Raw genomic sequence first — 26046 nt, forward strand, 5'->3', positions numbered from 1 at the left:
ATCTCTGCCTTCCTGGCTGGGGGCTGGCCTGGGCTCCGTCCTTGTGGTAACACTGAGTCATGCCCTGAGCTGTCCGAGCACCCGAGCGTGTCATACACTGGTCACAGGGGCTGCAGTCTGCACGCACTTGTCTTGTTTGTCCTGTGGCTCTCCCCCGCCCACCCCTGCCTCCCGCAGGAAAGCAGCCAGGCCGAATTCTCATTGCATCTCTTTACTGTGGATGTCCCTGCCACCATCACAGCCACTGGGAAGAGCACACAACTTTAACCCCCCGTGTGCTAAGGGGGAGGGTGGGGACACTCGGGGCTATAAAACTAGCTATGTACACAGAGTATTAGGGAGAACGCCACCCCAGGCATGCACATGTCTGGGCACAGTGGGAGCTGGGGTGGAGCTCAGGTGGATGGTGTGGATGTGAGGCGGGCAGGTGGGTGTGTGCATGTTAGGACGTGCAGGGAAGGGCTTGGGAGGCGGCAGAAATACTGCTGGGGCCCCCTGCTTCAAGCAGCCGGCTGGGCGTGTACCTCAGGGTCCTCTCAGGCTCCTCCACTTTAGGGGTGAGGTCCTGGTAAGAACCCCTTCCCTCCTAACCTGGACCTGAAGCTCAGAGTGGAGGGTGAAGCTGCCAGGCCAGGTCCAGCCCAGGGGTCCAAGGGTGCAACCCCTTTCCCCACCCACCACCCAGATCTGGGGGACCCTTTCCTACTGCTGACACGGACCAGGGCTGGGGTGCCTGGGCAGACTAAGGGGAAAAGGCAAGCAGGGGCATCTGTTTGGAAGGCCAGGCTGTGGAGGGCGGTGAGGGGGACCCTGGCAGAAAAATGGCAGCGCTGGTATCAGGACTGCCATGGGGACACCCCAGCAGGTGGAGACATCCCCCAATCCTCAGGGATCTCCCACAGAGATTGGACACTGGGGAGACCACCTCAGAATCGCCAGACAGATTGGCACTTAGGGGTCACCACAGCCTGGTCACCGCCGTGACTTCCATAGAGACAGGAGCTGGTCATTGGGGAGTCTCCCCACCTGGGGGCAGGGGACGGGGAGGGCAGCCGTGGTGGCCGGTCCCAGAGGCAGCAAGCAGTCCATCCTCTCAGGTGCAGAGGTGCCCTGGCCCCTAAGTGACACGGTACGTGGACGTGTTCTTGGGCTCCGTGCTGGGGACGCACCAGTCGCCGGCCTCCTGGATGGTCTGGTAGTGGCGCCAGGCTGACTTGTTGTAGACGGGCAGGCGCTCCACCGAGTCCGTGGACAGGGCCTGGGGGGTGTCAGGCTCAGCCTTGCCCACTGCTCAGCAGTCCACCCAGGCCCCAGGGCGGGCTGTGCTGGCCACTGACTATATCAGCCCCGCCAAGTGCCAGACACGCTGAGACAACCCAGCCTGGCCCAGGGAGACCCTCAAGGGCCTGTCCCTCTGTGTCTTCCTCCTGCCCATTCGAGGCGGCTGCTCAGAGGGTCTGGGAGGGAGGCTGGCTGAGTGTTCTTGAAGAAGGTCACCAGCTCTGAGCCTCCACGTCCTCCTGAGCTGAATGACAAATTCTCTATGGCCCCCCGCCTTCCGTCTGGGTCTAACAAGTCAAGCGTCCCCAGAGCAGGGGTCTTAGTCACGGACCATGGACTCCCTGAAACTGCCTGCCAGGTTGGGAGCATCTGGGGCCTGGGGGCCTGTAGCTTTGCTCTGATTCTGTCTGGAACTGGGCAAGGGCTGGAGGGATGGAAAAGGAATCTAAGAGCTGGCGGATCCTGCCGGACCCGCCCACCAGCAGGGACCCTCACCTTGAGATAGATGACAGCGTCCGTCCCAAAGCCCTCCATGGAGAAGAGCTGCAGGTCCCCCTGGAAATACTTGGCATAGAGGCGGGAAATGGGGAGCCCGTACCCAAAGCCAGCCTGCAAGCGGACAGGACAGGAGTGTGATGAGGAGGCTGGCGCTGCAGCGACAGGTATACTGAGGGGTGCTGAGCTGGGGTCATGCAAGGGGTCCCCAGAACTCTGATGGGAGGGGACACAAGAAACAGGAGGCTCTGGGGCAAGACAGGAGCTATGGGGTGACGAAGGTCAGTCTGGGGGGGGGAGGGGCTGAGGCGGCACTGTGGGTGTGGGGGGCATTAGCAGGGCAAGGGGAGGAGCTAGGTCCTGGCAGCCAGGCGATCTGGACAGGTCCTGGGCTCCTCTGAGTCCCAGTTTCCCAAACCCAGCTCTGCCTACTCCCCTGGGAATGGACAGGGAGGTGCTGAGTTGAACAAATGGTTAGTAACTTTGTGGGGAGAGACACGGGGGAGGGAGAACTGAGGAAGGGTGATGGACAGACCCACAAATAGGTAGGGAGGGGCAGGCTGGGCAGAGACAGGAGGAGCAGGGGGCCAGCCTCGGGAGAGGTGATGGACACCACACACAGCCACATGAGAAGGGGGAGACCCTGAGAGAGAAGGAAGCGAGAGAGGGAGGGTGACAGTTTGAGGAGAGAGGAAGAGACAGGATCCTTTAGGGGCAGGAGGGGAGCTGGAACGAAGCCATCTCACCAATGGGGTGCCCCCCGTGCCAGGCTGGGGGGTGGGTGCTGTGGAGTACATGTAGCTGAAGAGTTGTTCAATCTTCCTCAAGGGGACACCCCCACCTCGGTCACTCATCTAGGGGAGATGAGACATGGGGGCTCTCCAGCCTGTTTTCCACACCCCCATACCCCCTGACCCCCTCGATCGTCTCCTGGGTTTCCTCACCCCCAGGGTCTTCCCAAGCCCACCTCCTGGTAGGAGGGAAGTGCCTCCCACTTCTCCCCAAAGTCAAGGGTTACATACTTTGATGGACAGGTCTTCCTCTCCCAAGGCCACCATGACCTTGACAGGAGGGAGAACGAGGCTGGATTCATGGCTTTCCACGGTCGCTCGCATGGCATTCTGTGGAGGGAAAGAGGGAAGGACGAGTGAGAGCAGCCGGGCCCTAGCCGCCTCCAACCCCGCAAAGTGCCATCCCAGCCGCCTCACCTTGAAGAGTTCAAAAAGCATGTGGTAGAGATGGGAGGGGACATAAACCATGTGAATTGGCTGTTTAGAGTCGGATGCTGCGGGGAAGTCAAGACCAATGATTAGGAAATGCATTCACCCAGCATCTAGCACCCAGCACTCAACCACCATCCATTAACCATCCATCTGCTGCTCAATTCACCGAGCATTCACTCATCCATCTACCCATTCACTCAGTGTCCATTCAACCATCTATCCATATAGTACCATCCATTACACAATGTCCACCGTCCATCGATCCATCCATCCTGTCCATTCAATATCCACTAATTCCTCTACCTACTCACCCACTGTCCATTCAGCCATCCAATGGTCCTTCAGTCTATGCATCTGTTCAAACATCTATCCTTTCCATCTATTCATTCATAGAGTATATCTCCACCCTTCCATTCACCCGTTTATCTATCCATCTATTCATCATTTAAGCATCATTTAGTATCCATCTCTCCTGTACCCAGCCTCCTAGCATTCACCTGGACACCAGAACCCCCCGCTTTCACCCTGGGGGGAGAGGGCAGGGTACTGCCCAGGTGATGTTGACATCAGTCCCGTTTCCCAAGAATCACTGTAGCGTGGAGTTTCTTGGTGTTAGGGACTACGCATTTCCCCTGGTGTCTGGCACAGAGATTTGTAGGTAGCAGGAGCTCAATAAATGGGCAATGGATCAAGGAATGAAGGGCTCTCAGGCCCTGTGCTGGACAGTGAGGACATAAAGAGAAATAAAATTCAGCCCTACCCTCTTAGAAATGCAAGTCTAGACCGAGAAACACACAACTGACTTTCACATCAGGTGCTGTACCCAGAGCTGTAAGTCAAGCCCCGGGCTGGATACCAGAGTGAAGTGCCTGCCTCTGCCCTTAAGTCTTGGTCCCCAGGTAATTCAAACAGCAATACAGAGGTACACCAGGGACAGGCTGGTGCCCGGCTGGCTTCTCTGGGAGGCCTGGGAAGGCTTTCAGGGGAGCTGGACTTGAACTGGGCCTCAGCGAACATTAGGATATAGGCAGGTGACTGTCGGGTACAGGGCACGAAACACCTCAGATTTCTGGCACACGGGCAGGGCGTGGCTGAGGGGCAGTTGGGGGAGGGGTGGAGGTAGCTCCCAGGTCCCTGATCCTCCTCTCCCCTGGCCTCCCCTGCTCTCAACAAGCCCTGACACCACTATCTCCAAGATATTTATCAAACCCACCCCCTACTTCTCACCTCTGAGGCCTTCCCCTGCCCTTGCCTGGATTCCTGCAGCGACCTCTTAGCTGCTCTTCCAGCGTCCTCTCTGCCTCCTCTAAGTATCTTTAGAATGTAAGTTGTCAGATCCCGTCATCACCGGTGCTACAAACCCTCCAATGGCTCCTGCTGCACTCAAAAGCCCAGCTGCTGTCCGTGGCCCACGGGCCCGGCACGCCCCAGCCTCTCTCCAGCCCATCACCCCTTCGATCTCCGAGCCCCACCACACTGCTCCTTCTGGCCCTTAACTGCCCTGTCCCAAGCAGGACCCTGTCACTGCGCTCTGGAGCCATTCTTCCCTTCCTCATTCACTAATAGATACCCCTCCCCCAGGGCTTCCACTGGCACATGGCTACCCAGCTAGAGACGAATTCTCTGTGTCCCTTGCGGCTGGGTAGCCAGGTGACTTAGGGAAGTGATGTGTTTGGGCCCTGCCTTCCCCGTCCCCTTCTCCAGGCTGGAGAGGGAAACCTCTTCCATAATTAAGCCCCTGTTATTTGGATTCTGGGAAGGCAGCCAGACTAACTAACAGCCCAGCTAATCCACCATTCTGCCCATCACCGTCACGTGACCCCATTGTGTTTCCTGCCAGTCCCTTCACATGATATGAAAGTGTCTTGTATACTGTTTGTTCATTGGACAAAGGCTTCATTCCTCAACCTCCCGGCACCAAGAATGGCAGCTCCATAAGCACAGGGACCTTGTCTGCTATGTTTACTGCTGGATAAACGCAGGTTTACCTTGTTCGCATGGAAAAAGACATGCAGCTATGATTATGACAATAGCTTTATCGACTCAAATTAACGTCACAAGGCAACTGTAAACCTCTGTATTCACCAAGTGAATAATAATACTAATAAAAAATAGCTCTGCTTCTCCCCTATCCAGATTACAGTTCATTTCCTAACTCCCACGTTCCAGCCCTTGGACACACACACACGCACACACGCGCACACGCAGCCTTGCTCACTCACCGTTGATCTCCTGGATCTCCAGATCCGGTGATGCCATGTAGTACTTGTCACACAGGAGCTTGGCCATGTCATAGGCATCTGAGAGAAGAGAGGGGTCATCCAGGGAATGGGGGGCTCACCCAGCAAGCAGTCCTCTTGGCACCCACACTGGGCATCCCCAACACTAAACCCAGGGGGATGTGGCCCCCACCCACTGGGGAATGGGTCACCCTCTGGCCAGGGAAGCTTGGCGGGGTTCCTGGGCTCCTCTGGGGACCAGGCACATGGGGAAGGTTCACCTTTCACCACCTCAGAGATGCAACAGTTGGGGTCGATGCTGCCGATGTGTTTGGGGTGGGCCGGGTTGGTGCTGCCGTCAAAGATCAGGGCTGCAGGGGAAGGAGGGAGCTGCTGCTGGGGCTCTCCCTCCTCCCCAGAGCTCTCCACTCTCTACCTCCATTCCTAACGCCTCTGACCCTAAAGCTGCCCCCCTCCCCACCCTCCTGCCCTCTCTCCTCTGACCGACCCCTCCAGTGAGAGTTTTACGAGTAACACACTGAACACTTTTTAAAGGGGTGGCCTGATTCCGTAAACAGTTAAAACGATGGATCTCACGCTGCCATGGCCGCGCGCCACCCCCCCCCCCGCCCCCCCCTCCCCCCGCCCCCTGCTCACTGTGCTGGTTGATGAGCATGCGGATGGAGATGCGGCTGAGGTAGAAGCGGTCCAGGAAGTACTGGATGTTCTGGTTGGACACGGGGTCGTCGCCGTAGGCGTCCTTGTACTCGAGCACGCCCTGTGCCATGGTGGGCACCACGTCGTTGTGGCGGTTCCGGATGGTGACCAGGGCCTCAGTGAACCTGCGGGGGAGGGCAGATGTTGGCCCCCACCCAGGCCCAGCCTAGAGACACCCTCAGACTCTCCTCTGTGTCTGGCCTCCTCGCCACGGTCACCCACCCAACCCTTCTCAACCGGGTGATCACACAGCACCCACCCCATTCCTCCCGAAGCCCCCACTGACCTTCCCACTGCCTGCCTGACTGCCTGGGAGCTCCCCCATCAGACTCAGGGCACCCCGAGGACAGGCGCTGTCTCCCCCGTCAGACGGGATATCCTGAGGGCAGGGTTCATGTCGTCCATCCTGCCCGCACTTCTGCCCCTGGGACCATGACCGTAGATGCTGCTCGCCTACACCTACCCTCCTGCCCCCAACAGGGCCCTCACTCACTGGCTCAGGGTGCGCTGGTCCTCTGGGTCCTTGTCCAGGAACACCATGATGTCCAGGAGGCTCTGGACATACCTGTGGGCAGGGAACAGGGGGAGACATCACCTCAGCTCTGGGCGGGCCGGGCCCCCTTCCCACCCGACTCAGCTGCCCCCGCCCGGGTTTTGTCCCTCATGTGGGCACCGCATGGAGCTGCGCTGGCTGACAAGCTGCATCACAAACCCTCTTCCTCCATGTGCGTGAGTCTCCCTGACAACAGTGAGTTATGCAAGAAAACCTCCAACGTGTTGGTCCCCCTTTGAGCACCTTGCTTTGGGATCCTAGAACAGGAGTCTCAGAAGGGCCTTGCAGACCATCCATCCAAAGGGTCTCAAGGATTAGGAGACTGAGGCTCAGATGGGGCACAGGACACAAGGGCTGGCAGTGAGAGGAGGCTGGGCAAGTCACTCTACCTCCCTGAGTCCCGTCATGGAAACTGTCTGCCCACAGGTGTTGCAGGCCATGGGCTCCCCCAGAGAAGGGGCTGCGTGAGGAGGAGGACAGACCATACCCCCGACTCGGGGCTTGGCGGGCTTGGGCTGGGCACCAGGAGCCGTGCCATCTGCCAGGGAACTGGATTAAATGGGAGCTGGGAAGAACTGGGGGGGGGGGGGCAGGCCCAGCTCTGACAAGCCTGAGTGCTCACTCCCCTCCGAAGGGCCCAGCAGGAGTGGTGCCTCCATCTGTAGGCCTGGTCAGGAAGCCAGCTTCCCGAGGCTCTAAAGAGCTGGTAACCAAGTGGAGTGCTGGGAAGCCCTAACTCAGGGACAGCGGGAGGCTAGCTACTGCAAGGGAGTCAGGCCGACCTGTGGCAGCAGGTGGTACCGATCTGGAGCCACTATTCCCTGCTCCCCTGAGCCAGGACACCCACAGTTTCCCCACTAACAAGCCTCTTGCAGCTTGTTCTACTGGGGGAGGCGGAGAGCTGAGCCTCTCTCTGGCAGAAACACTTCCAGCCAATAGGACGGAGGGCTACCCATGGCCCTGAGCAGGGAGGGCCCCTGGGGCCTACCAGCCTCTCAGAAAAGGCTCCTCCCTCTCTTGCTTCAGACGGGAGAGAAGCCCTAGCAGGTTTGGCTCAGTGGATAGAGCATCAGTCTGTGGAACGAAGGGTCCCGGGTTCGATTCTAGCAAGGGCACATGCCCCAGTTGCTGGCTCAATCCCCATTAGGGGGCGTTCAGGAGGCAGCCGATCAATGATTCTCTCTCATCATTGATGTTTCTCTCTCTCTCTCCCTCTCCTTTCCTCTCTGAAATCAATAAAAAAAAAAATCTATGTTTAAAAAAAAAAAAAAAAGGCGAGAATTTGAGAGAGCTAGTTTTGGAGCTGGCTCTGCAGGGTCCCAGTCCTGGCTTTTGCTCCTTGGGCTGTGTGGCCCTGAGTAAGTCACGGAGCCGCTCTGGGCTTGGGTCTCCTCATCAGAAGGGGCGGGGGAGGGGTTTATACTAAATGCTATCACTGCTTCTTGTCGGGATTAAATGTGATAATTAGCTCAGTGCCCAGTACACAGTGAGCGCTCTCTACATGTCTGCTCTCGCTGACCGGTGGGTCAAACCCTGTCAGCAGCTGAGTGCATCCTGAGTCCCCAGGTGGCATGTGACACCCTCCTCCTGGGCACAGGCTCTGACCACACCAGGCTTTCCCCCATCGTGCTCGGGGCAGCCAGCGCTGTCAGGCACCGGGCTGTCCCCGCCTGGTGTGCCCCGTGCTCCTCAGGTGGCAGCAGAGAGAGCAGAAGACGGGGCATCCCAGAGAGGAGATCGGCCCATCCCTGCAGCCCCAGCAGGCAGAGTGGCACTCCTAAGGCCTCACCCTGTCTCCCTGGAGAATACTAACAGCCGACGCTGACACAGTGCCCGCCAGTGCACACCTGTGCTCAGAGTCTATGCGGGGCCCTCACCTCGAAGTCACCTCGGTGAGCATACAGTACAGTAAGTCCTCACTTAACGCTGTCATATGTTCTGTCACCTTAAGCAAAGCAGGGATAGCGAAACCACTTTTACCAGAGGCTACGTGATATAAACAAGAGCTAAATTCCTACAGCATCTCACCGATGTTATATTGAAATGACAAAGAACGACACAATAGTTTCCGAGGACCTGCAGTATGTCCCCCTTTTTGCAGACAAGGAAACCAGCTCAGAGAGGGCAGGGGAGAGGCCCCCGGCCACACAGTAAGCAGCTGCGCTGGAATTCAAACCCAGGTAGGTCTGACGTCAAGCCCACACCACATGGCCAACTGCGCCCCACGTGCACTGGTCCTAACAGCGATGCCGATGTCGGTGGTCATGGCAGGCAGCAGTTCCTGGGCACCGGCCTTGTGCCAGGGCTCTGCTCCATGCTTCCCTGCTTCCCACGGCAACCTCCACCATCACCCCACAAGGTAGCTGCTACTGCCCCATTTCATAGGTGAGGAAGTTAACCCGCAAAGGGAGGTTTCTCTCTCGCAGGTCTGTGTGACTCCAATTCCTCGTTCCCTAATCATGCACAGCATTAAGCTTTGTGTTCACATGGTTGTTGGATGGAGAAGGGGTTTGGGGAGGGGGCCTGCAAGTGCGCAATGCGGGGGACAGGTAGAGAGAGGAAGGGGAGCAGACCAGCTGGAGAGTGGGGGCCCTGGAATCCCTTCCCAAGACCCAGAGGGCAGGCAGAGAGGGAGGGGTGGGAGCTAGGAGGCCCTGGCCAGCTTGGTGGTACTTGGCCAGGAGCAGGGAGGTCAGAGTCCCAGTGCCCAGGGGTAGGGTTAGTGCTCTAGTTGCAAGCACCGCCCCTCGTGGCTGCCTACTGAACCATAGAGGGCAGATAGGGGCCTGGCCACATGGGCAATGAAGTACAGCAAAGGGCACCAGAACAGACTGGCAACGGGCAGGGCCGGGATGGGGAGAGCTGCCAGCCCCAGGCCTCAGTCTCCTGGACTGTGAGGCAGGGTTCAGGCTCCTTGCCTGCCTCCCTCACGGGCCACTCCTGCAGGGGAGTAGTTCTGGGTGTACTCTTGGACGGGAGAGCAGGGTATGAGGAGGATTTTCCCAGGGGACCCCAGTCTTGGCCTGAAGCCCTGCAAGGGCCTGGCACACACAAGGGTCAGGGCCAGATCTTGGTCCTAAGGACAAGACACTGGGGCTGGAGCCACGCTGGCTCCTGGGCTGCACAGCCCTCTGAGGGCCCGAGAAAGAACTGGGCTTGGACACAGGAGGCCTGAAAGCAGCGGTGCAATGACAGGTGCGTCACTTCCGGTTTACACCCTGGCAGGCAGCACGGGCAGTGTGGGGGCCGCATATGCCTAGGGAAGGCCGGGCCTGCCAACCTCAGCAGTAAACAAGGCCGCCAAGCCTCCCTTAGTGAGATCTGGAGCTCCCCGCTCCTACACACACACACACACACACACACACACGCACACACACACACCCACGCACACACACGCCCAAACCCTGCCTTTTGAGGCTTTGTAGCCAGTTCAGCCTGGACAGGGGAGGCAGAAGGGGTGGAATGCCAGAGGAGGAGGGAGTGTGGGCATGTATGTGTGCGCAGCAATGTGGAATGAGTGTGCATCGGGGGAGAGGTGCACAGAGCCTTGTATGGAAGGAGGCAGCGCTGATGCGTGTGGAGTATGTGTAAGTCTGTGTGCCCGTGGGTGTGTGTGAGCGTGTGTGTCTTGTGCATTAGTGTCCATGCCTCTGGGGACAAGGGTGTGGACAGGCAATGGGCGTTGGGGAGGGGAGAGGGGCGGATGTGTCCTGCACCTGGAAGTCACTCTGTGGAAGGGTGGGGGGTGGGGACCCTGACCAGGCAGACTTGAGCCATTCAGGTCCCCATCTGCAAAATGGGGCTCACAGCAGTGGCACTCAGAGATGATGCAGTCACTGGTTTCCACTCTGATTATGTAAGCAGTGGCTGAGGGAGCCAATGGGAGGGCTTGGCTAAAGCCCCAGGCCGGGCCTGGCAGAGCGGGCTGTGGCTGTGGGAGCCTGTGCTGATGGTGGCTATTCTCTTCAAGGGCCAGGACATTTTCCTGCGGGGGTGGGGGTGGGGGTCCTCCGCAGGTGGGGTTTGGCATCCATACACCTTGCTGACCCGCAAGGGAGGTTCCTAAGGTGCTGACCTGCGATATGACCTCCCACCCCTCCCGGCAAAGACTCTCATTAGTGACTCGCTGTCGTCGGATTCGACTCTGCTACTCTCCGGTACCCTCCATTTCCCCACCGACTCCGCACCCTCCCTCAGGCTGTCCTTCTCTCCTACAGTAGTCAAGGCTGCCCTGTCTGTGCTCCAGCAACACTAGACATCAAGCAAGATCCTGTGATGTGAATCCTCCTTTCCCACCGACTGTGATGTGGAATCTGGCCCCAGGCCACCACCCAGAACACAGCCCTCCGCCTTTCCCTTCAAGAATGCAGCCTCCAGCGCACCCAGCCTGGGTGGGAATCCCAGCTCTCCCACGGACTGAGCGATCTCGGGCAAGGTTCCTAATCTCGCGGAACCTCGGTTACTCGTTGATACAATGGGGACAGTAACAAGGCCTGCTTCCCAGGGCTGCTGTGAAGGTTAAACAGCTAATACGGAGACACACTTCGAGCAGTTTCTGATGCACAGCAGGCCCCCAGGTCTGTTTCCTATGTCATCGTCATCATTATCGTCACTACATGGTCTCAGAGAACTTCTGCCATAACCTTTGCCTGGAGGTGCTGCGGCCAGAAGCCAGGGGCATCACTTGTATTTACAGACACCCCCCACCCCCCTTCACATCTAGCAGTGGCACTCGGCCCTTAGAAACAGCCTGGATCCCCATTTTACAGATGAGGAAACCAAGGCTCAGAGAGGCCACGTGGTTTATACCAAGGATTAAGGTCCCAGCAAGCAGCAAAGCCAAGCCTCAGAGTCAAGCTTGCTTGTTGATGCCACACCCAGGGCTTTCCAGCACCTTCCAGTCACTTCCAAACAGGGCCCCCTATACGAAGTTTGTCCAGCTGAAATAATTTTTCAGGTTCATTTAGAACCAGGACTTCTCCTCTTGCTCTTGGTTCCTGCCTAGCGCCTCTCCCAGCCGAGTAGAAACTCCATTAGCTATTGCCCCATATTGACTATTAACCACCACCACCACTAGTATTTGTACAGGACTTTCCCGTTTTGTTCCTTATTCATCAGACTTTGAAGCTAGTGGCCTTCTTGCCATATGCCCTGGTAGGTCATCCCCCTCCTCGCACGCAAACTCTGCCCACCTCTACCGCCCCCATCCCCCAAGCTGGCAGGGGGTTCTCCTGGAGGAGGGCTGCACGCTCTCAAGGCAGCCACCTCATCCCTGTCCTGACTGGACAGTCCCTCCTTCCCTCAGACCTCACTCTCTCTTGCTGCAGCCAATGCCCGTTCTGGCAACAACCTCCGCAGGCTGACTCCCCAGGGTGCCAGGCACTCCAGCAATCCCTTTGCTGGCTCTCCTCTGAGCCGAGTCATCACTGGGGCTGTTTTCTCTTGTCTAACTTCACTCCCTCCTGCTGTCGGTTGACATTACTGACAGAAGAAGGCAGGCCAAGTTCCCACATGTGTAGCTGATTTTCAGGAAGGGACTTTGTGGGGCCCTGGGGATGTCATGGGCAGTTCAGCAGCTCCCTGTCCCACCCTCCCCGCAATCCCTGGCTCTCCCAGGAACACAGTGTCCAGGGAGGGCCTGAGAAGCCAAGTCCTGGAGTCAGGGATCAGCTGAGAGGCAGCCAAGTCAATCAGCCAGATAGAGCCAGAGACGGGGTAGAGAACAGATGGCACCTTCTGTCTCCCCCCTATGACCTCCATGCTGCCCCATGGTGGGAAATGCGCGTTAGCTCTGAGGTTCTGAGGTCTGGGATCTGGGAGGGGCAGGGCTCAGCAAGGGGTAACCTGGTTGGGCTACATGAAAATCATCTCTGTCCCCCCATCCCACCTTCACAGCTTTCACCAGTAGCTCTACATCCACAAAACAAGTTCTCGGATGCCTTTGCTGGGCACTTTCCTGCCTCCACGCCTTCGCACTAGCAGCTCCTTTGGCCTGGAATGTCCTTCCCTTCTTTCTAGATCCAGTTCATTGAGGCCCAGTGACAAATCACCTCCTCTATGCCTTTCATATCCATTTCAACTGCCCTACAACTTTCTGGTTCAACTAACATTCACTCTGCACAGACCGGGTGCCTGGCTTTGTGCACAAAACACGTTCCTTCTGTATTGCATCTCATTTAATTAGAATAAGTCATGCATATGCAGATCCACGCATAGAAAAAATACCGGGAGGGCCCCAATAAAACCTTATGGAGCCGAGCCAGAGCACTGAGTGTTTGGTTATGGGGTGGAGGGCAGTGGTTGGCATTCTCTTCTACCTACTTTTTTGTGTGTTTTCCAAATGCCAAAGTCAACACGTTACACTTCCTCAATGAGGGTAAAAAGCCCCAACCGGTGTTCCTTTTAAATAATAGTTTTATTCTGAAATAAAACTAAACCTTCAGCAGCTCACTGTTCCTACCACTATCTATGTAGTGCTTCATTCGACTTCTTTTATTCTGCCTCCCGCCACCCCACCCCGGCCAAGATCATGGGCTCCCCTAGTTTGACCTTGGGCTCGGGGTGGGTGTGTTGCTCCTGAATCCAAAAGGAAACCACAGCCTGATCACACCCAGGGCAGCCAGACTGAGCAAGATTTCCGCACCCAAGACCAACCATGATTAGCCACCTATATGCCCAGTTATAGAGTAAACGCAGTTATTCTCCACGTGTCTGCCACAGGCTAATAGCATCCAGGTACTTAACCCTGGACAGAGCGCTTGAGTGAACGTTACCGAGACTTTTCCTCTGGTGCTGCTGCTTTGTGCAATAAACCTGTGACCTTTCCCCTCAGAAACTCTCTGCGTGTAGGGCCTGTGCCTATTTGAGTGTTTTCCAATCCAAACCAGCGTGACTTGTAGCTCGGACGATATGACTTGAAGATTGGCTTCTTCCTGTTTCTGTCTCCCACAGTGTTGCCTCCGGTGAATATCACCGGCAGGTGCTGGGTTTTCAGGGACAGGGCTGGGGGCGAAGGCGGACGTGAGCCTGACGAGGTTATGGCACTGAAAGGGGGTTCCTAGGTGAATCTGGGCTTTCCAGAGAAAGGAGGGTGCTAAGACACGAGGCTGGGAGCCTGATCTCAGTCCCTGCTCTGGCCTAGCATTTTGCTTGACTTTGAGTAACTCCCCAGGCTCCTGGAGGGCTGTGCCTCCCCTCCGTCCCCGCCTCTGTCAAGGCTGCTGGGAGCATGGAGACTCCATCTCTGAGCCCAGGGCATCTGGCCATGGAGGGAGGTGTGGGGGCCTGGCCAGGGGTCTCACCAGCTCTGTACCAGCTGCACCGAGGGTGTGCCCAGCACCCGGTCAGGAAGCAGGTTGATCTCTTTCATGATGTTGGCCAGGCGCACGGGCAGCTCCTGCCTGAGGAAGGTGAAGGAGGTTTTCTCACAGGCATTACTGGACCCTGGAGGGAGAGAGAGAAAGAGGTGAGCGCACGAAGCTGCACACCATCGGAGCCAGAGGACGTCTCAAGGGTCAGGTTGATTCAGTCCTTCATTTCCTGAGGATTCAGAGAAGTGATCCGGGCACAGAGCAGGCAGCTCTCCCAATGCCCTGCAGTGTTGTGACCTCCCCACCACCCCGTCTAACCCATTGGGGAGCAGCATCCTCTCCTCACCCACAGCTGAACCCTGCTTTCTTCCAACAGCAGGGGGCAGATCCACTCCCAGGCCCATGTGGAGCTGGCTCCCCTGGCCTCAGTTACCTCACTGCTTCTCTTTCTTTCCCTCCTACCAGACACTCACTTTGGGGTAACTGATCCAGGTGAGCAGAGCAGCCTGGGAAATCCATCCCTTCCCAGGCCTGGGCCCTGGCTGAGGAGAGTTATTCCTGGACCACCGCAGCTACAGGCCCCCAGCATCAGCTCTGGCCCAACCCAGCATCTCCCAACTGGTCTTGATGACCACGGTAGGCTGCCCCTGCATTAATGCCCACCACCTGTGAGGCAGTTAGGGCCAAAGGATGGGAACCCAAATAACCTGGTCCTTGGCTTGGCTTCCAAATGGAAAGATGGTGAAGGACTGAATGAGGCCACAGGCTACCGTCAGGAGACCCAGGTTCTAGTCCAGGTTTTGCTTCCAAATCTGTCGCTCAGGACATGTCACGATCCTTCTAAAGGCCTCAGTTTCCCCCACTGTACTACACGTGGACCAGACTCTACTGTGAGCCCCTCCCAGCTGTGACATTTGTATAACTGGGCTCCATCCAGTCTGGACTAAACTTCTGCTGGGGGTTTCGAGTGGGCACAGGAGGCTTTCCTACATGGGGGCAGCTCAAACGGGTACAGGGCAGGTGGCCAAGTCCAGGAAACAGGTGCTCTGTGTCCTGGCTGCCCCCTCCCTGCCCGCTCCCAACAATGACGCAGCTGTAACCTGAGCCAGACACTGTCTCCTCAAGTCCAGACACTGTCTCCTCAAGTCCTGCGAGTCCCGGGCACCCCCTCCTAATCCCCAGGTGGCATCATGCAAACAACGTATAGTCAGACGGGGCCCACACGGTGACTCTGTCACCAGCTGGCACAGCCTTGCTCCTGGTCCAGAGCCACCCCCAGAACCCTGATGGTGGGTGTGCCTAGCCTAGGAACCCAGGGGCAGGCAGCCGCGGGTGGGCACAAGTCGCCTGACTCCATCTCGTGGTGCCCTGGGCCCCGGCCCAGCTGGGGACAGGCAGTCAGGCCTAAGGGGATTTGATCTTCAAGTGTCCTTGCCCACAGCGACAGCTGGGGGGCCGGCTCCATCAGTGAGTGGAGGGATCCTGGTCTGGGCCTCTCTCCTGTGGGCATCTTCTGAAAGAGCCCCTTCCCCACTGACCCCTCCCAGGTCTCCTTCCAGATGGCCAGCACCTCCCAGTGCTCCCCACCAGCAGCCCCCCCATTTCCTCTCTGTCTCCCACTCTTAGCGTCAACAGGACCCTTTATATAAGCCTGGACGGGGACCCCCTACCTCCTTCCTGCCCTAATAGCACCCATCCACTGCCCCTTATTCTCCAAGACCCTCACAAAGCCCAGTAAGACACCCTGGGCCCCTCCCCCTATTCAATGCCCCTTACTGCCCATGAACAGTCTAGTCCAGGGACCCTTCAGCCCAGGTACCCACGACCCCTTCGGGCCGGGTGGTCCCTGCCTCCCCGTTAACCCTTTCCTGCCCGCTGCCCTCCCAGCAACCCTTCCCGGGCACGCAGGGCCTCTCTCTTCCGCGTGCATCCTTCTTGGCCGGGACCCCTCCATCCGCTCCACCCAGCACCCGCGGGGCCCACTCCGTACCGAAGTCCAGGAACTGCTTCATGGACAGCGGGGACGGGGAGAACTTGCTGAAGTGCTCGATGTACTTGGGCGCCCCGGCCAGGGACGCGTTCTTCAGCAGCGCGCGGAGCCAGCGCATGGTGGCGGGGTCAGGGTTGGGTTCGGGTGGCGGCGCGGCGGACTCTCGCGCTCGGCTCGGCCCGGTTCGGCCCAACCCGGCCTAGCGGTTCCACCGCTCCGCCCCTGGCCCTGGCCGTCCTCCAAAACCGGGCCAATCGGCCGGAGGCGGCTCCCCGTCGCCGCCAATGGCCGCTCACAAACAACTCCGGGCCAGCCAATCGCGTCCCGCTCCGGCACGTGGCTTCCCTCCCGGGCCCGCCCCCTCGCCCGGGTTGGCTGGGAACGGCCTGTTGTTTTCTTCAGGCCGCGCGGAGAGCCCGCCCCCCTCGGCTCCCTCCGCGGGGTCCCCGGCCCGGCTGCCGGTTAACCCCTCGGTCCCAGAGGCCCGTGATCGCCTCCTCCTTCGCCGCCTCTTCCCTCCCGGCTCCCTCCGCGAACCTCCAGTCTTGCCTTCCCTGATACGGCCCGGGTGGCTTTCAACGCGTCCCTGAGCTCCCAGAGGCCCTGTGTCACCCTGATCCCCACCTGCTCGCCCGCAATGGGGTCCCAGCCCAGGGGACAGGGACTGTGAATGTTCACACACTTCGGGGGGAGGATGCAGCCCCCCGGACTCGCTCATACAGTCGCGCAGCCCGCCCACGCCACAAAGACCCGGCCACCAGCGGAGGCGAGGCAGCCCCTACCATCAGCGCTACGAGTGCAGTTTTCAAAAACACTTTTTATTCTTCTCCAGCTCATTTGACCTGAGAAGGCAACTTCCTCCGCCCTGGGCTTCTCTGAAGAAACGTCCAAGAAGGTGATTTGTGTTGGGGGGGCCAGGGAGCCCCCTTTCTCCAGCAGCCCCAGCTCTCTGGGAGGAGCGTAGCGCGCCCTCTCGCGGTTGGACGTGGTATGTCCTATCCACCGACTCGCCTTTTTGATGGTTTTGCCTTTTCACTGTTCAGTCCTGGGCCTACACTTGCCAAGTGCTTAATATGTGCTAGGCTTTGTGCTGGGAACAGTAAACACAGACAGGATTAAGGCACATCATTTCTCAGTTTGGGAGCTAGCTGCATGAGTAAATAACTAAATGAATAGACGTAACAGAATGAGGTTATAGCCAACACAGAGCTATGGGCAAGGCCTCACAGGGAAGGGACTCTTAGCTGATGAATAATAACCTATGTGCCAGGCACTGTTTGTATGCATTTTATCATTTAATTCTTCACCAGCTCTATGATGCTATTAATAGCTCCATTTTATAGATGGGGAAACTGAGGCTCATTTACAGCAAATCTGAACTTGTTACTTCTCTTGCTTACAGCCTTTCAAATACTCTCCACTTTTTTTTTTTTTTTGACTCTCCACTTTTTACTGGAGCCTTTCAAGTTCTCACATGATCTGCTTTGGCTTAACTGTCTAGCCTCATTTCTCCATATTCCACTGCTCAACTCCAAACCATACTTCTCTTCTGCCTTGAGTCAGCCTCCAGTCTCCAAGCGGTTGCAAATGCTGTCTCTTCTGCCTGGATACGAGAGCCAAGGCCCTCTTCTGTAATGGTTGGGAGGTGCTGTGGCCCCAAGGAGCTCAGGAAGCTTGGCGGTATAGAGGGTCCTTTTATGAAAGTGGGCATTGTCTCTGCCATTATGTTTCTTTCATAAAAGTGTAGCTGCACCAGTCCTGAAAATGACATTCTCGTGTGTGTGTGTCTCATCTAAGCAGTTGCTCGCAGGAGCCTGGGGGCTGGGCCTCTGAAGCTGGCTGGAAGGATGCATATAGATGCTACCTTTTTCTTTTCTTTTTTAAAATATATTTTTTATTGATTTCAGAGAGGAAGGGAGAGGGAGAGATAGAAACGTCAATGATGAGATAGAATCATTAATCAGCTGCCTCCTGCACGCCCCGCACTGGGGATTGAGCCTGCAACCCTGGCATGTGCCCTGACCAGGAATCGAACCATGATCTCCTGGCTCATAGGTCAATACCAACCACTGAGCAACACCAGCCAGGTGATCCCACCTTTTTCTTAGGCAGGAGGTGGCTGCAACGGTCTGGACTGAGCTGGTTCAACTGGAGCTGGACTTTAATAACCTACATATTATTGCTGACCTAGAGAATAACAGATTCTGGAAAATAAACCGAGGCGTCCGATGACTGGTTTTGAGAGCTCTGGGTAAGGGTTGAGGTTTCTTTTTTCCTAGAGGAACTGGACAGCCCACTGCCAATCGACCTGGGAACTGGCAGATCCTAGCACAGAAAGGGGAGTGGGGCGCTGGGCCCACGACTCTGTGAGGTGGCCTCTTATGGAGGGGCGGGGGGCAGGCAGCTGCTGCATTGAGCAGGGAGGTACCCAGGCAGACGGCAGGAGCAGCTCCCCGGAGAACGTCCTGGTCTGTGGGCTCTCAGAGAACCTGTGTCTAGACTTCTCCAGGTAATAAAATCGGTGAAGTCTCACCAAAGGCCACAGCCTTGGGGAAAGTGACTAGAAGGACCTGTGCCATCATTTAGGAGGAAGTCAAGGGGAAAAGAGCCTTCTTCCATTCCCGAGGCCTGTGTGGAGGGAACAACCTAGGGCAGAGGAGGAAGCGGAGGGCTTGATCTGATGCTGGGAAGGGGGCAATGTCAGCTCAGAACTGAAGCACTCCGGGGTGTCCATGCGATGAGGGCTCCCAGAACCCTGCCCGGAAGGAGGCCTTGAGTCACTGGTTCACTTCCTGATTATCTACTCATCATGACACCTGCAGGTGGTGGGGGGAAATTGAGGCAGAAAAGCTGGTCCTCACCTGAGTTAAGCCACAGGGGTAGGAGGGGCTCTCGGCTCCCACCCTTGCACCCAGGCTCCTGCCACTGTTACCTAGGACTACCTGTTTCTACAGCACGTAGCTTCCTGTCACTTCCAGACCCTGCATATCACCCTCCCTCCTGCTCCCTGTCCCAGAACCAGCTCACTGGCCACCAAAAAGCCATTTTTTATTCCATCCGCTCTACTCAAGCCTTCCTGCTCCTCTTACGTTCTGCATTTCAGTTCCCCGTGTATGACCAGCCCTTAGACTAGAGCGTCCCTGAGAGCAGGAGAGGTATCTCCTCCATCGGCCTGAAGACCCCTGCATTGCATTTTGTCCACCTGGGGGGCAGCCAGACGTCATGGTCCGTCAGAATGGAGGAGGAGGGGGTGAGGGGTGGAGGCAGCTGCAGTGTGTACAAACGGGGAGCTGTTTATTGGTGTGAGAAGCCTATGTACAAAGAAGGCACAAGGAGGGGGAGGGAGCTCCCCTGCTACAGTACCGTGGAAGGGGCGGGGGGCCTGCTGACAGGCAGGGGGCAGGAGGGGGTTTCCGGAACCAGCCTCGACTTCCCGAATGGGCCTCAGGACTCAGCCCATAGGGAGGAAGGCAGAGCTGGTTGATGATGAAAGCCAAGGCCAGCCAAGAACTCCACTTCGAGGCCCCCAGCCCATGGCGGGCGGGGACGGAGTGAGGTGTGGCCGATGGGTCAGGGACAGGGCTGCCTCCCTGTCCTACATTCAAGTGTCGCTCTGCGATCTCATGGGGTCTCTCCAGGCCCTGTAGACGCCAGGACGATCTTGTGGGGTCTCTCCAGGCCCTGCAGACGCCAGGACGATCTTGTGGGGTCTCTCCAGGCCCTGTAGACGCCAGGACGATCTTGTGGGGTCTCTCCAGGCCCTGCAGACGCCAGGACGATCTTGTGGGGTCTCTCCAGGCCCTGCAGACTCCAGGACGATCTTGTGGGGTCTCTCCAGGCCCTGCAGACGCCAGGACGGTAGCGGTGGTGAGGAGTGGCATTTCCTCTGTATCCTTCCAGCATCTCCTTGGCCTGGGACCAGCCAGTCCGCTCCTCGGTGGAGGATTCCTTGGTGCTCCCAGGGCGGTCCCAGCACCGCGTGTCCAGGCTGCCTAGCAGCTTGTCCATCCTTGTTCCTTCGGGCTGCGTTCCCCACGAGAGCACGCCGCGGCTGAGGATAGAGGCTTCGCAGTGGTCCGTGAAGGAAAGCCACCCGTGACCTTCTTTCTAGTTCGTTCTGCTCTCGCGCCTGAGCACGCCAAGTCCTGCAGTCGCCCCCTTGGACAGCCTCGGGCAGATCCGGCCCCACCCGCGTTCTCTCTCACGGTGTCAGGAACTGCAGCTTGGAGGCTGTGGGCCGTTCCCTGTCAGTAGTTTTCGTCTCGAGAGCGGAGTCCACCCAGTGACTATGGCTCAAGATGGGTCCAGTGTAAGTAGGGGAGGGGTCACCGCTTCGGGGCCTTTCCTTCCCGGCTCTGGCAGAGGCCCTTGGGCTTGGTTTTGGCAGCGGCAAAGGCCGGCACACGCATGTCCACGCACCCCCTGTGGTGCACAAGCACAGTCCACCAGCAGTGGGACCCACGTGTGTCCAGGGCACAGGGCTGCAGTGTGCTCGGCGTAGCAAAGTCCACGGCCCCAGCCCTCCTGCGTGGAGAAGCCCGTGGTCAGATGGCATGTGCATGCGCTCAAGGAGGCGTGTGTGCCCGAACCCACTGGTGCCAGCCAAAGGCTCTGGCCCCTGCGGACCGTCTGGGCATAACTTAACTTATGACAAAGGAAGAAGGGGACACCAGGGCGCAGGGGCGGGATCGGGGAGGGCGTCAGTAGTATTGATCCCATGTCTGCCAGCTGGTCACCCAGTGCTTCTTGGTGGGCAGGGTGCCCCCTGGAGGTGGGTAGCGTTCCTCCTCCCGGATCCGCACGGCGTGGTACTTGGGCATGATCTGGTAATAGCGGGTCCGCTTAAAGAAGTCACACTGGAGTTGGGGGGAGGAGAGGAAGGACATCAGCGACCTGTGGGAAGATGTGCCCAGCCCTTTCCTCCCCCACCCAGAGGTCCTCAAACCAAACACACACCAATGCTCTGCACCGACACCGGGAGGACGAGGTTCCCCACCGTCCCCAGAGGAAGGAGGAGCTGAGGAAGGCCGAGAGGAGAGGGAGAGGCAGATGGAGGTAGGGGCAGCCGCCGAGGTTGCTGATGGGAGGGCTAGGAAGGGTGGGGATCTATCCTGACCACAGTGTGGGGAGGGGTCAGGGGTCAGGGGTCACCCCGGTGGGGGTTCCCAGGAAGGACAGTGCTGGTTCCCAGGAGGAAGGACTCTACGAGCCCCCTCCTTCTCTGGAGGTGGAAATGGGGGTGTAGACGCATCTGGAAATTTGCCTTGTGAGCTACAGAGATGAGGCCTCGCCTTGGTCTTGGCTAGAAAGCATGGGAGGGTTTTATGGCTACTCTGGGGTCCCAAGTCCTCGAGGGGCTCAGTGGGGAGGCTGGTGAGGGAAGACACCACAAGCTCTCCCGGGGCGTGGCAGGGAGGCCGACAGAGTGGCCTGCTCTTCGGGGTGGCGCTGGGGACAGAGTGAGGTACAGAGAGGTCCCATGAAGGAAGATGAGCAGATAGGACAGAGTCAGAGGCCCCAGCCAGCTGGGGGGCTCAGGGGAGAGGGCCCGGAGGCCAAGTTACCCGGGCGGGGTGGGGGCGGGGCTGCCCCCTCAGTAGTCTTCGGTCAGCCTCTCTGTCTCTGACGGCTGGCTCTTCATCTCGGCCTTCTGCCTCTTAGCTTCATACAGGGCGCGAGTGCGGGCTCGCTTGAAGAAGCCGCACTGCGGAGGGGAGGGGTGGGAGGGGCGGTCAGGGAGAGCTGGGGGTCCTGGCCAGCAGCACTCATGGATGGATGGGGGCTGAGGACTGGAGAGCCTGGAGGCCTGGGTTCCAGTCCCAGCGGGGCGGTGTGGCCAGAAGCCAGAGTTCCTGGATTCCCCTTTCCAGCCTGCAGGGCTCCCCATTAACCCAGGTCGGAGCATCCCCGTGGGTGAGGTGAGGATGGGCAGGGGGTGAGACTGAAAGCTGGGGAGAAGGCGGGAGGACATGGGAGAAGGGAAGGGTGGGGGTGCGATGGAAGTGAGGGGTGGGGGGAAGGGAGAGTGGCTGAGGGGCTGCTGGCAGGTGGTCCCGGAGGCCAGCGGGGGTCCTCACCTTCCACAGCAGGAGGATGATGAGCCCCAGCAGCAGCAGCCCGGCCCCCACGGCCACAAGCACCAGCCACAACTCGATCTCGGTTGGTATCTCCTCCTGCAGCTCGGAGTCAATGTCCACGGAGAACTGGAGGGGGGAAAGGGGCTCAGCCCTGTGCAGCCCCCTTAGGCCCCATGCTCCTGCTTCCCGGCCCAGCTTGGTCCCTGACCCTGCTGTTTGACCTACTGCCAGTAGGGGGCGCGCAGGGACCGGAAAAGGCCCCTGAGAGCAGCCGATTCTGCCATGATCTGGGTTCTCCAAAGGAACAGCCTCAGGTCTGGGAGGCAGCCTAGAACTTGGGTTTGTGATGCACACATCCAGGCTTGGGTACCAGCTCCATCCCTGACGAGCTGTGTGACCTTGGACAGGTCAGCTCTCTGAGTCTCCATTTCATGGTCTCTGCTCAGGGGATCATAATGCCTGCCTCATAGAGTGGCCCAAAGCATGTGTTCTGGAGCCAGACTCCCCAGACCTGTGGTCGGCAAGCTCATTAGTCAACAGAGCCAAATATCAACAGTACGACGATTGAAATTTCTTTTGAGAGCCAAATTTTTTAAACTTAAACTATATAGGTAGGTACATTGTTATTAACTTAAGGCTTAGGAAGAGCCACACTCAAGGGGCCAAAGAGCCGCATGTGGCTCGCGAGCTGCAGTTTGCCGACCACTGCTCTAGAGGGTTCAAGTCCCAACTGTGCTATTCACTAGCTGTGTGACCTCGGGTAAGTCGCCTAACCTCTCTGTTCATCTGTAAAATGGGGACTGGATAATAATACCTACCTAAAAGGTTGCTGGGAGGGTTGAATGCATTTAATATGAATAAACTGCTTTGAACAATACTTGGTACACAGTAAGCAATCCATAAATATTTACAAAACAATAAAGAATGCATAGCAGATAGTACCATTCTTTTTCTTCCCCTACAATGGAGATACACACATACACACACACACACACACACACACACACATATGAAATATATATTATTATATTACATGTAACAATATATGACATATGTTATGATACAAAATTACATTATATATTAAATATATTTCACATATAACTAGAAAGTTTTTTTCTGGTTATACATGATTATTTCTTTAAAAATTATTTTATTATTTTTTAAACTACAGATGCTACAAAGAAAGCCAAAAGCTCCTTATAATTTTACTCCTGAGAAATAACCATCTCCAACATTTTAGTGACTCCCTTTCCATATTTTAGTGCGTATGTTAAATATGTGTACTCTTTTTCTCCCACATAAATGGGATCTATATGGACTGTACACACTCTTTTGCGACCTGCTTCCCTTTTCACTTAATATCATCACCCTTTGATGCCATTAATAAAGATCACCCTGGTCTCTTCTGATAACTGCATCGTCATTGGAGAAATGTGCCATAATTTACTGAACCAATCCACTGAAAGACACGTAGATTGTTTCCAATTTCATGTCATTATAAACAATGCTTTAAAAGAGCCCCATATATTTATGTTCACATACTTATCCTATTAGCTCCTTAAGTCTGTGCTGGGCAAAGGAGATGTGCATTTTAAGTGGTAATAGATATTGACAAACTCATCTCCAAAAAGAATCCATCAATTTAGACTCCAATCCAAAGCATTTCCTTCTGGCGCACCAGCACCACATAGAATTACTCTTCCTCATATTTCCTGATCGGATAGGATAAAAGTCTTGTTGCTGCTATTTTTATTTCTTTACTATTGAGTTAAACATTTGTATTTTACAATATGTACACTGCCTGTTTATTTTATGTTGCCCTTTACACATTAAATATGTATGTCAATACTTCGTCATCTGTGCCATAGACTTTTTAAAAAGCAATATATCTCTCGCCCTTTTCGTTTCCTTACCAGCTCTCGTGCTGGACAGGCAGGCTTCATGTTACTGGACTTTGAAGATATTGCATTTTTTTTTTACAAGCTGAAGGTTTGTGGCTACCCTCCATTAAGCAAGTCTATCGGCGCCATTTTTCCAACAGAAGATGGTTAGCATTTTTCAGCAGTAAAGTGTATACTCTGTGTTTTTTGATACAATGCTATTGCACATTTAATAGGCTACAGGATAGTGTGAACAGAACTTTTATATGCACTGTGAAACCAAAAAATTCATGGGGCTCTGTGTATTGTGATATTCACTTTACTGAGGTGGTCTGGAACCAAACCTACCATATCTCCAAGGTATGCCTGTATATAAATTTAAAGTTTCATGTAGTCAAATTTGTCAAATTTTCCCTTTGTGACTTCTGGGTTTACTAAAATAACTCCCTCTCCACATAATTAAAAATTATCATTATTTTTTTTCTAAATTTTCTCTTGTATATTAGGCTTTATTTCCTATTTTAAATGTTTAGTCTAACTCAAACGTATATTTTTATTTATGGTGTGAGGTAGGGGTTTGTCTTTAACTTCCAAATGTGCTCTTCCAACATGACTTAACAATCCACCTTTCTCTACTGATTAAAAATGCCATCTGTATAATAAAATACGTTTCTGTGCTGTTCCATCCATCTTTCTATCCCTTCTTCCAGTACCTTAATATCTTTTAAGAAATGTACCATAACATATTTAACCAACCCTCCATTCGTCTCCTATCTGTATTTCCTACATATCTCCATTTATATCCTTTTCACAACAATTTATTAGAAACTTTGTCATATTTACTCTTCCAGGTATAACTCAGAATTAAGTCTGGGAACCTTTTTTCCAAGTTTGCTTGGAGATGGGACATCCTCGTGGAGATGTTGTGTGAATCAAAAAAGGTCAAGCAGAGGTTCTCAACCACGGCTGCCCATTGAAATCACGGGGTGGTGGGGTTTTTAAAGGAACCACTGCCGGTCCCACCTCCACAGACTCAGATCTCATTGCTCAGGGCTGTGGTCTAGACATCAGAAGTCCTGCAGAGGATCCCAGTGTGCTGCCAGGACGGAGGACCACATAGCTGACGTGTGTGAAAGTGCTCTGAGACGATGCCCTGCGCTCCAGGCCCTGGCCAGGCAACACGCTCACTCACCCGCACAGTCTTGTTCTCCATGCTGATGGTGGGGACGCTGGTTCGGAGGAACAGGGTAGCCCAGCTGGTTACCCTGACTCGGTCAAAGTCTCTGTAATCCTGCAGGGAAGATGGGTGGGTTAAAAGAATCAGATGAGCCTCCCTCCTGACCCTAAGCTTCCGCCCCCCCAGGCTACCCCCTCACCACACAGCATCCTTAAGCAGCACCCAAAGGATCTGACAGCCAGGCCTCCCCCCACACAAATGCACATCATTCATTCATTTGTGCATCGGATCCTGTGCTGGATGCTGAGAACAGAGACAATGAAGGTCACAGTCTAGGTCAGGCGTGTGGCCTAGGTCTGGCCTGCCGCCTGCTTTTGTAAGTAAAGTATCTGGGGCGCACAGCCATGCCGAATCACTGACTGTGGTCTACGGCAGCTTTGTGCTACATGGAGGAACTGTGCAGCTGCAACAGAAACCGTATGGCTCACAAAACTGAAAAGATTTATAATCTCGGAGGACAGATCATTTTCAGCTGGAAGGACCTCACTGGTGGTAAAGCATCTGAGGGGGACTTTTAGGGGTGAATAAGAGTTTACATCCAGAGATAAAAGAGGGGGAGCTGGTATTCTAGAGGCAAGGAGTAGCATGTCAAAGGCATGGAGGTGGGAAAGTCGTGGGCACATGACAGAACAATGGACTCATGAGAGAAGGTCATTTTGGCTGGAGACAAACATGTCATGTCCACATCCAGGCACAGAAACTAACACTGACACAGCACACAACGACAGGTGTCCAACCTGTCCTGTATAAAACACGACGCTGTCCTTGACACACACGCACACACACGCACGCACACGCATGAGGCCTTGCTGTGACCCTGGCCTCACCCTCTCCCTGTTGTTCTCCCCACCCAGGCAGGGGGCAGGGGAGACCTCCAGACCCAGGCACTGACCTCAATGAAGGTGCTGTTCCACACTCGAGCCCGCACTGTCACGTTGGTGAGGACAGGGGCATCAGGAATGGGGCACTCCAGCCACACACAGTGGGTGTGGACACTGCCACAGCTCTGAGGTAGGCAGGGAACACAGGGCACGAGACAGGCTGGGTGTCCAGAGTCTTCATGC

The 26046-nt window shown here is 56.0% G+C and overlaps 2 protein-coding genes across 2 annotated transcripts in view; both read right to left on the reverse strand.

The window, feature by feature from the left end:
• Positions 1-195: 195 nt before the first annotated feature.
• Positions 196-16156, reverse strand: PDK2 (pyruvate dehydrogenase kinase 2). The gene is made up of 11 exons (XM_081109625.1): positions 15789-16156; positions 13790-13931; positions 6429-6500; positions 5876-6060; positions 5500-5589; positions 5222-5299; positions 2985-3061; positions 2799-2897; positions 2523-2630; positions 1777-1890; positions 196-1258 (listed from the first exon to the last, which is right to left on the reverse strand). The coding sequence occupies exons 1-11, from the start codon at positions 15904-15906 to the stop codon at positions 1118-1120; spliced, it is 1224 nt and encodes a 407-aa protein (XP_080965751.1). The 5' UTR covers positions 15907-16156; the 3' UTR covers positions 196-1117.
• Positions 16157-18827: 2671 nt separating this feature from the next.
• ITGA3 (integrin subunit alpha 3) overlaps positions 18828-26046 on the reverse strand; it is a gene marked incomplete at its 5' end in the record, with an annotated part of 28996 nt that continues 21777 nt past the window's right edge. The window contains 4 exons of the mRNA XM_081108965.1: positions 18828-20644; positions 21866-21991; positions 24938-25036; positions 25875-25988. Coding sequence (XP_080965091.1) covers positions 20489-20644; positions 21866-21991; positions 24938-25036; positions 25875-25988 — 495 coding nt within the window. The 3' untranslated portion in view covers positions 18828-20488. The remainder of the gene's footprint in view (positions 20645-21865; positions 21992-24937; positions 25037-25874; positions 25989-26046) is intronic.

The sequence above is a fragment of the Myotis nattereri genome (assembly GCF_964212035.1).
Source record: "Myotis nattereri genome assembly, chromosome: 16".
In the NCBI taxonomy this organism is placed as follows: Eukaryota; Metazoa; Chordata; class Mammalia; order Chiroptera; family Vespertilionidae; genus Myotis; species Myotis nattereri.

Bases quoted from the DNA above. Each gene is read 5' to 3' on its own strand.
- PDK2 (XM_081109625.1), bottom strand. From the start codon at position 15,906: ATGCGCTGGCTCCGCGCGCTGCTGAAGAACGCGTCCCTGGCCGGGGCG. The intron at 5,590-5,875 runs GTGAGCAGGGGG...CTTCCCCTGCAG, and splicing joins CATGCTCATCAACCAGCACA to CCCTGATCTTTGACGGCAGC. The intron at 1,891-2,522 runs GTGAGATGGCTT...GTCCGCTTGCAG, and splicing joins GCACGGGGGGCACCCCATTG to GCTGGCTTTGGGTACGGGCT.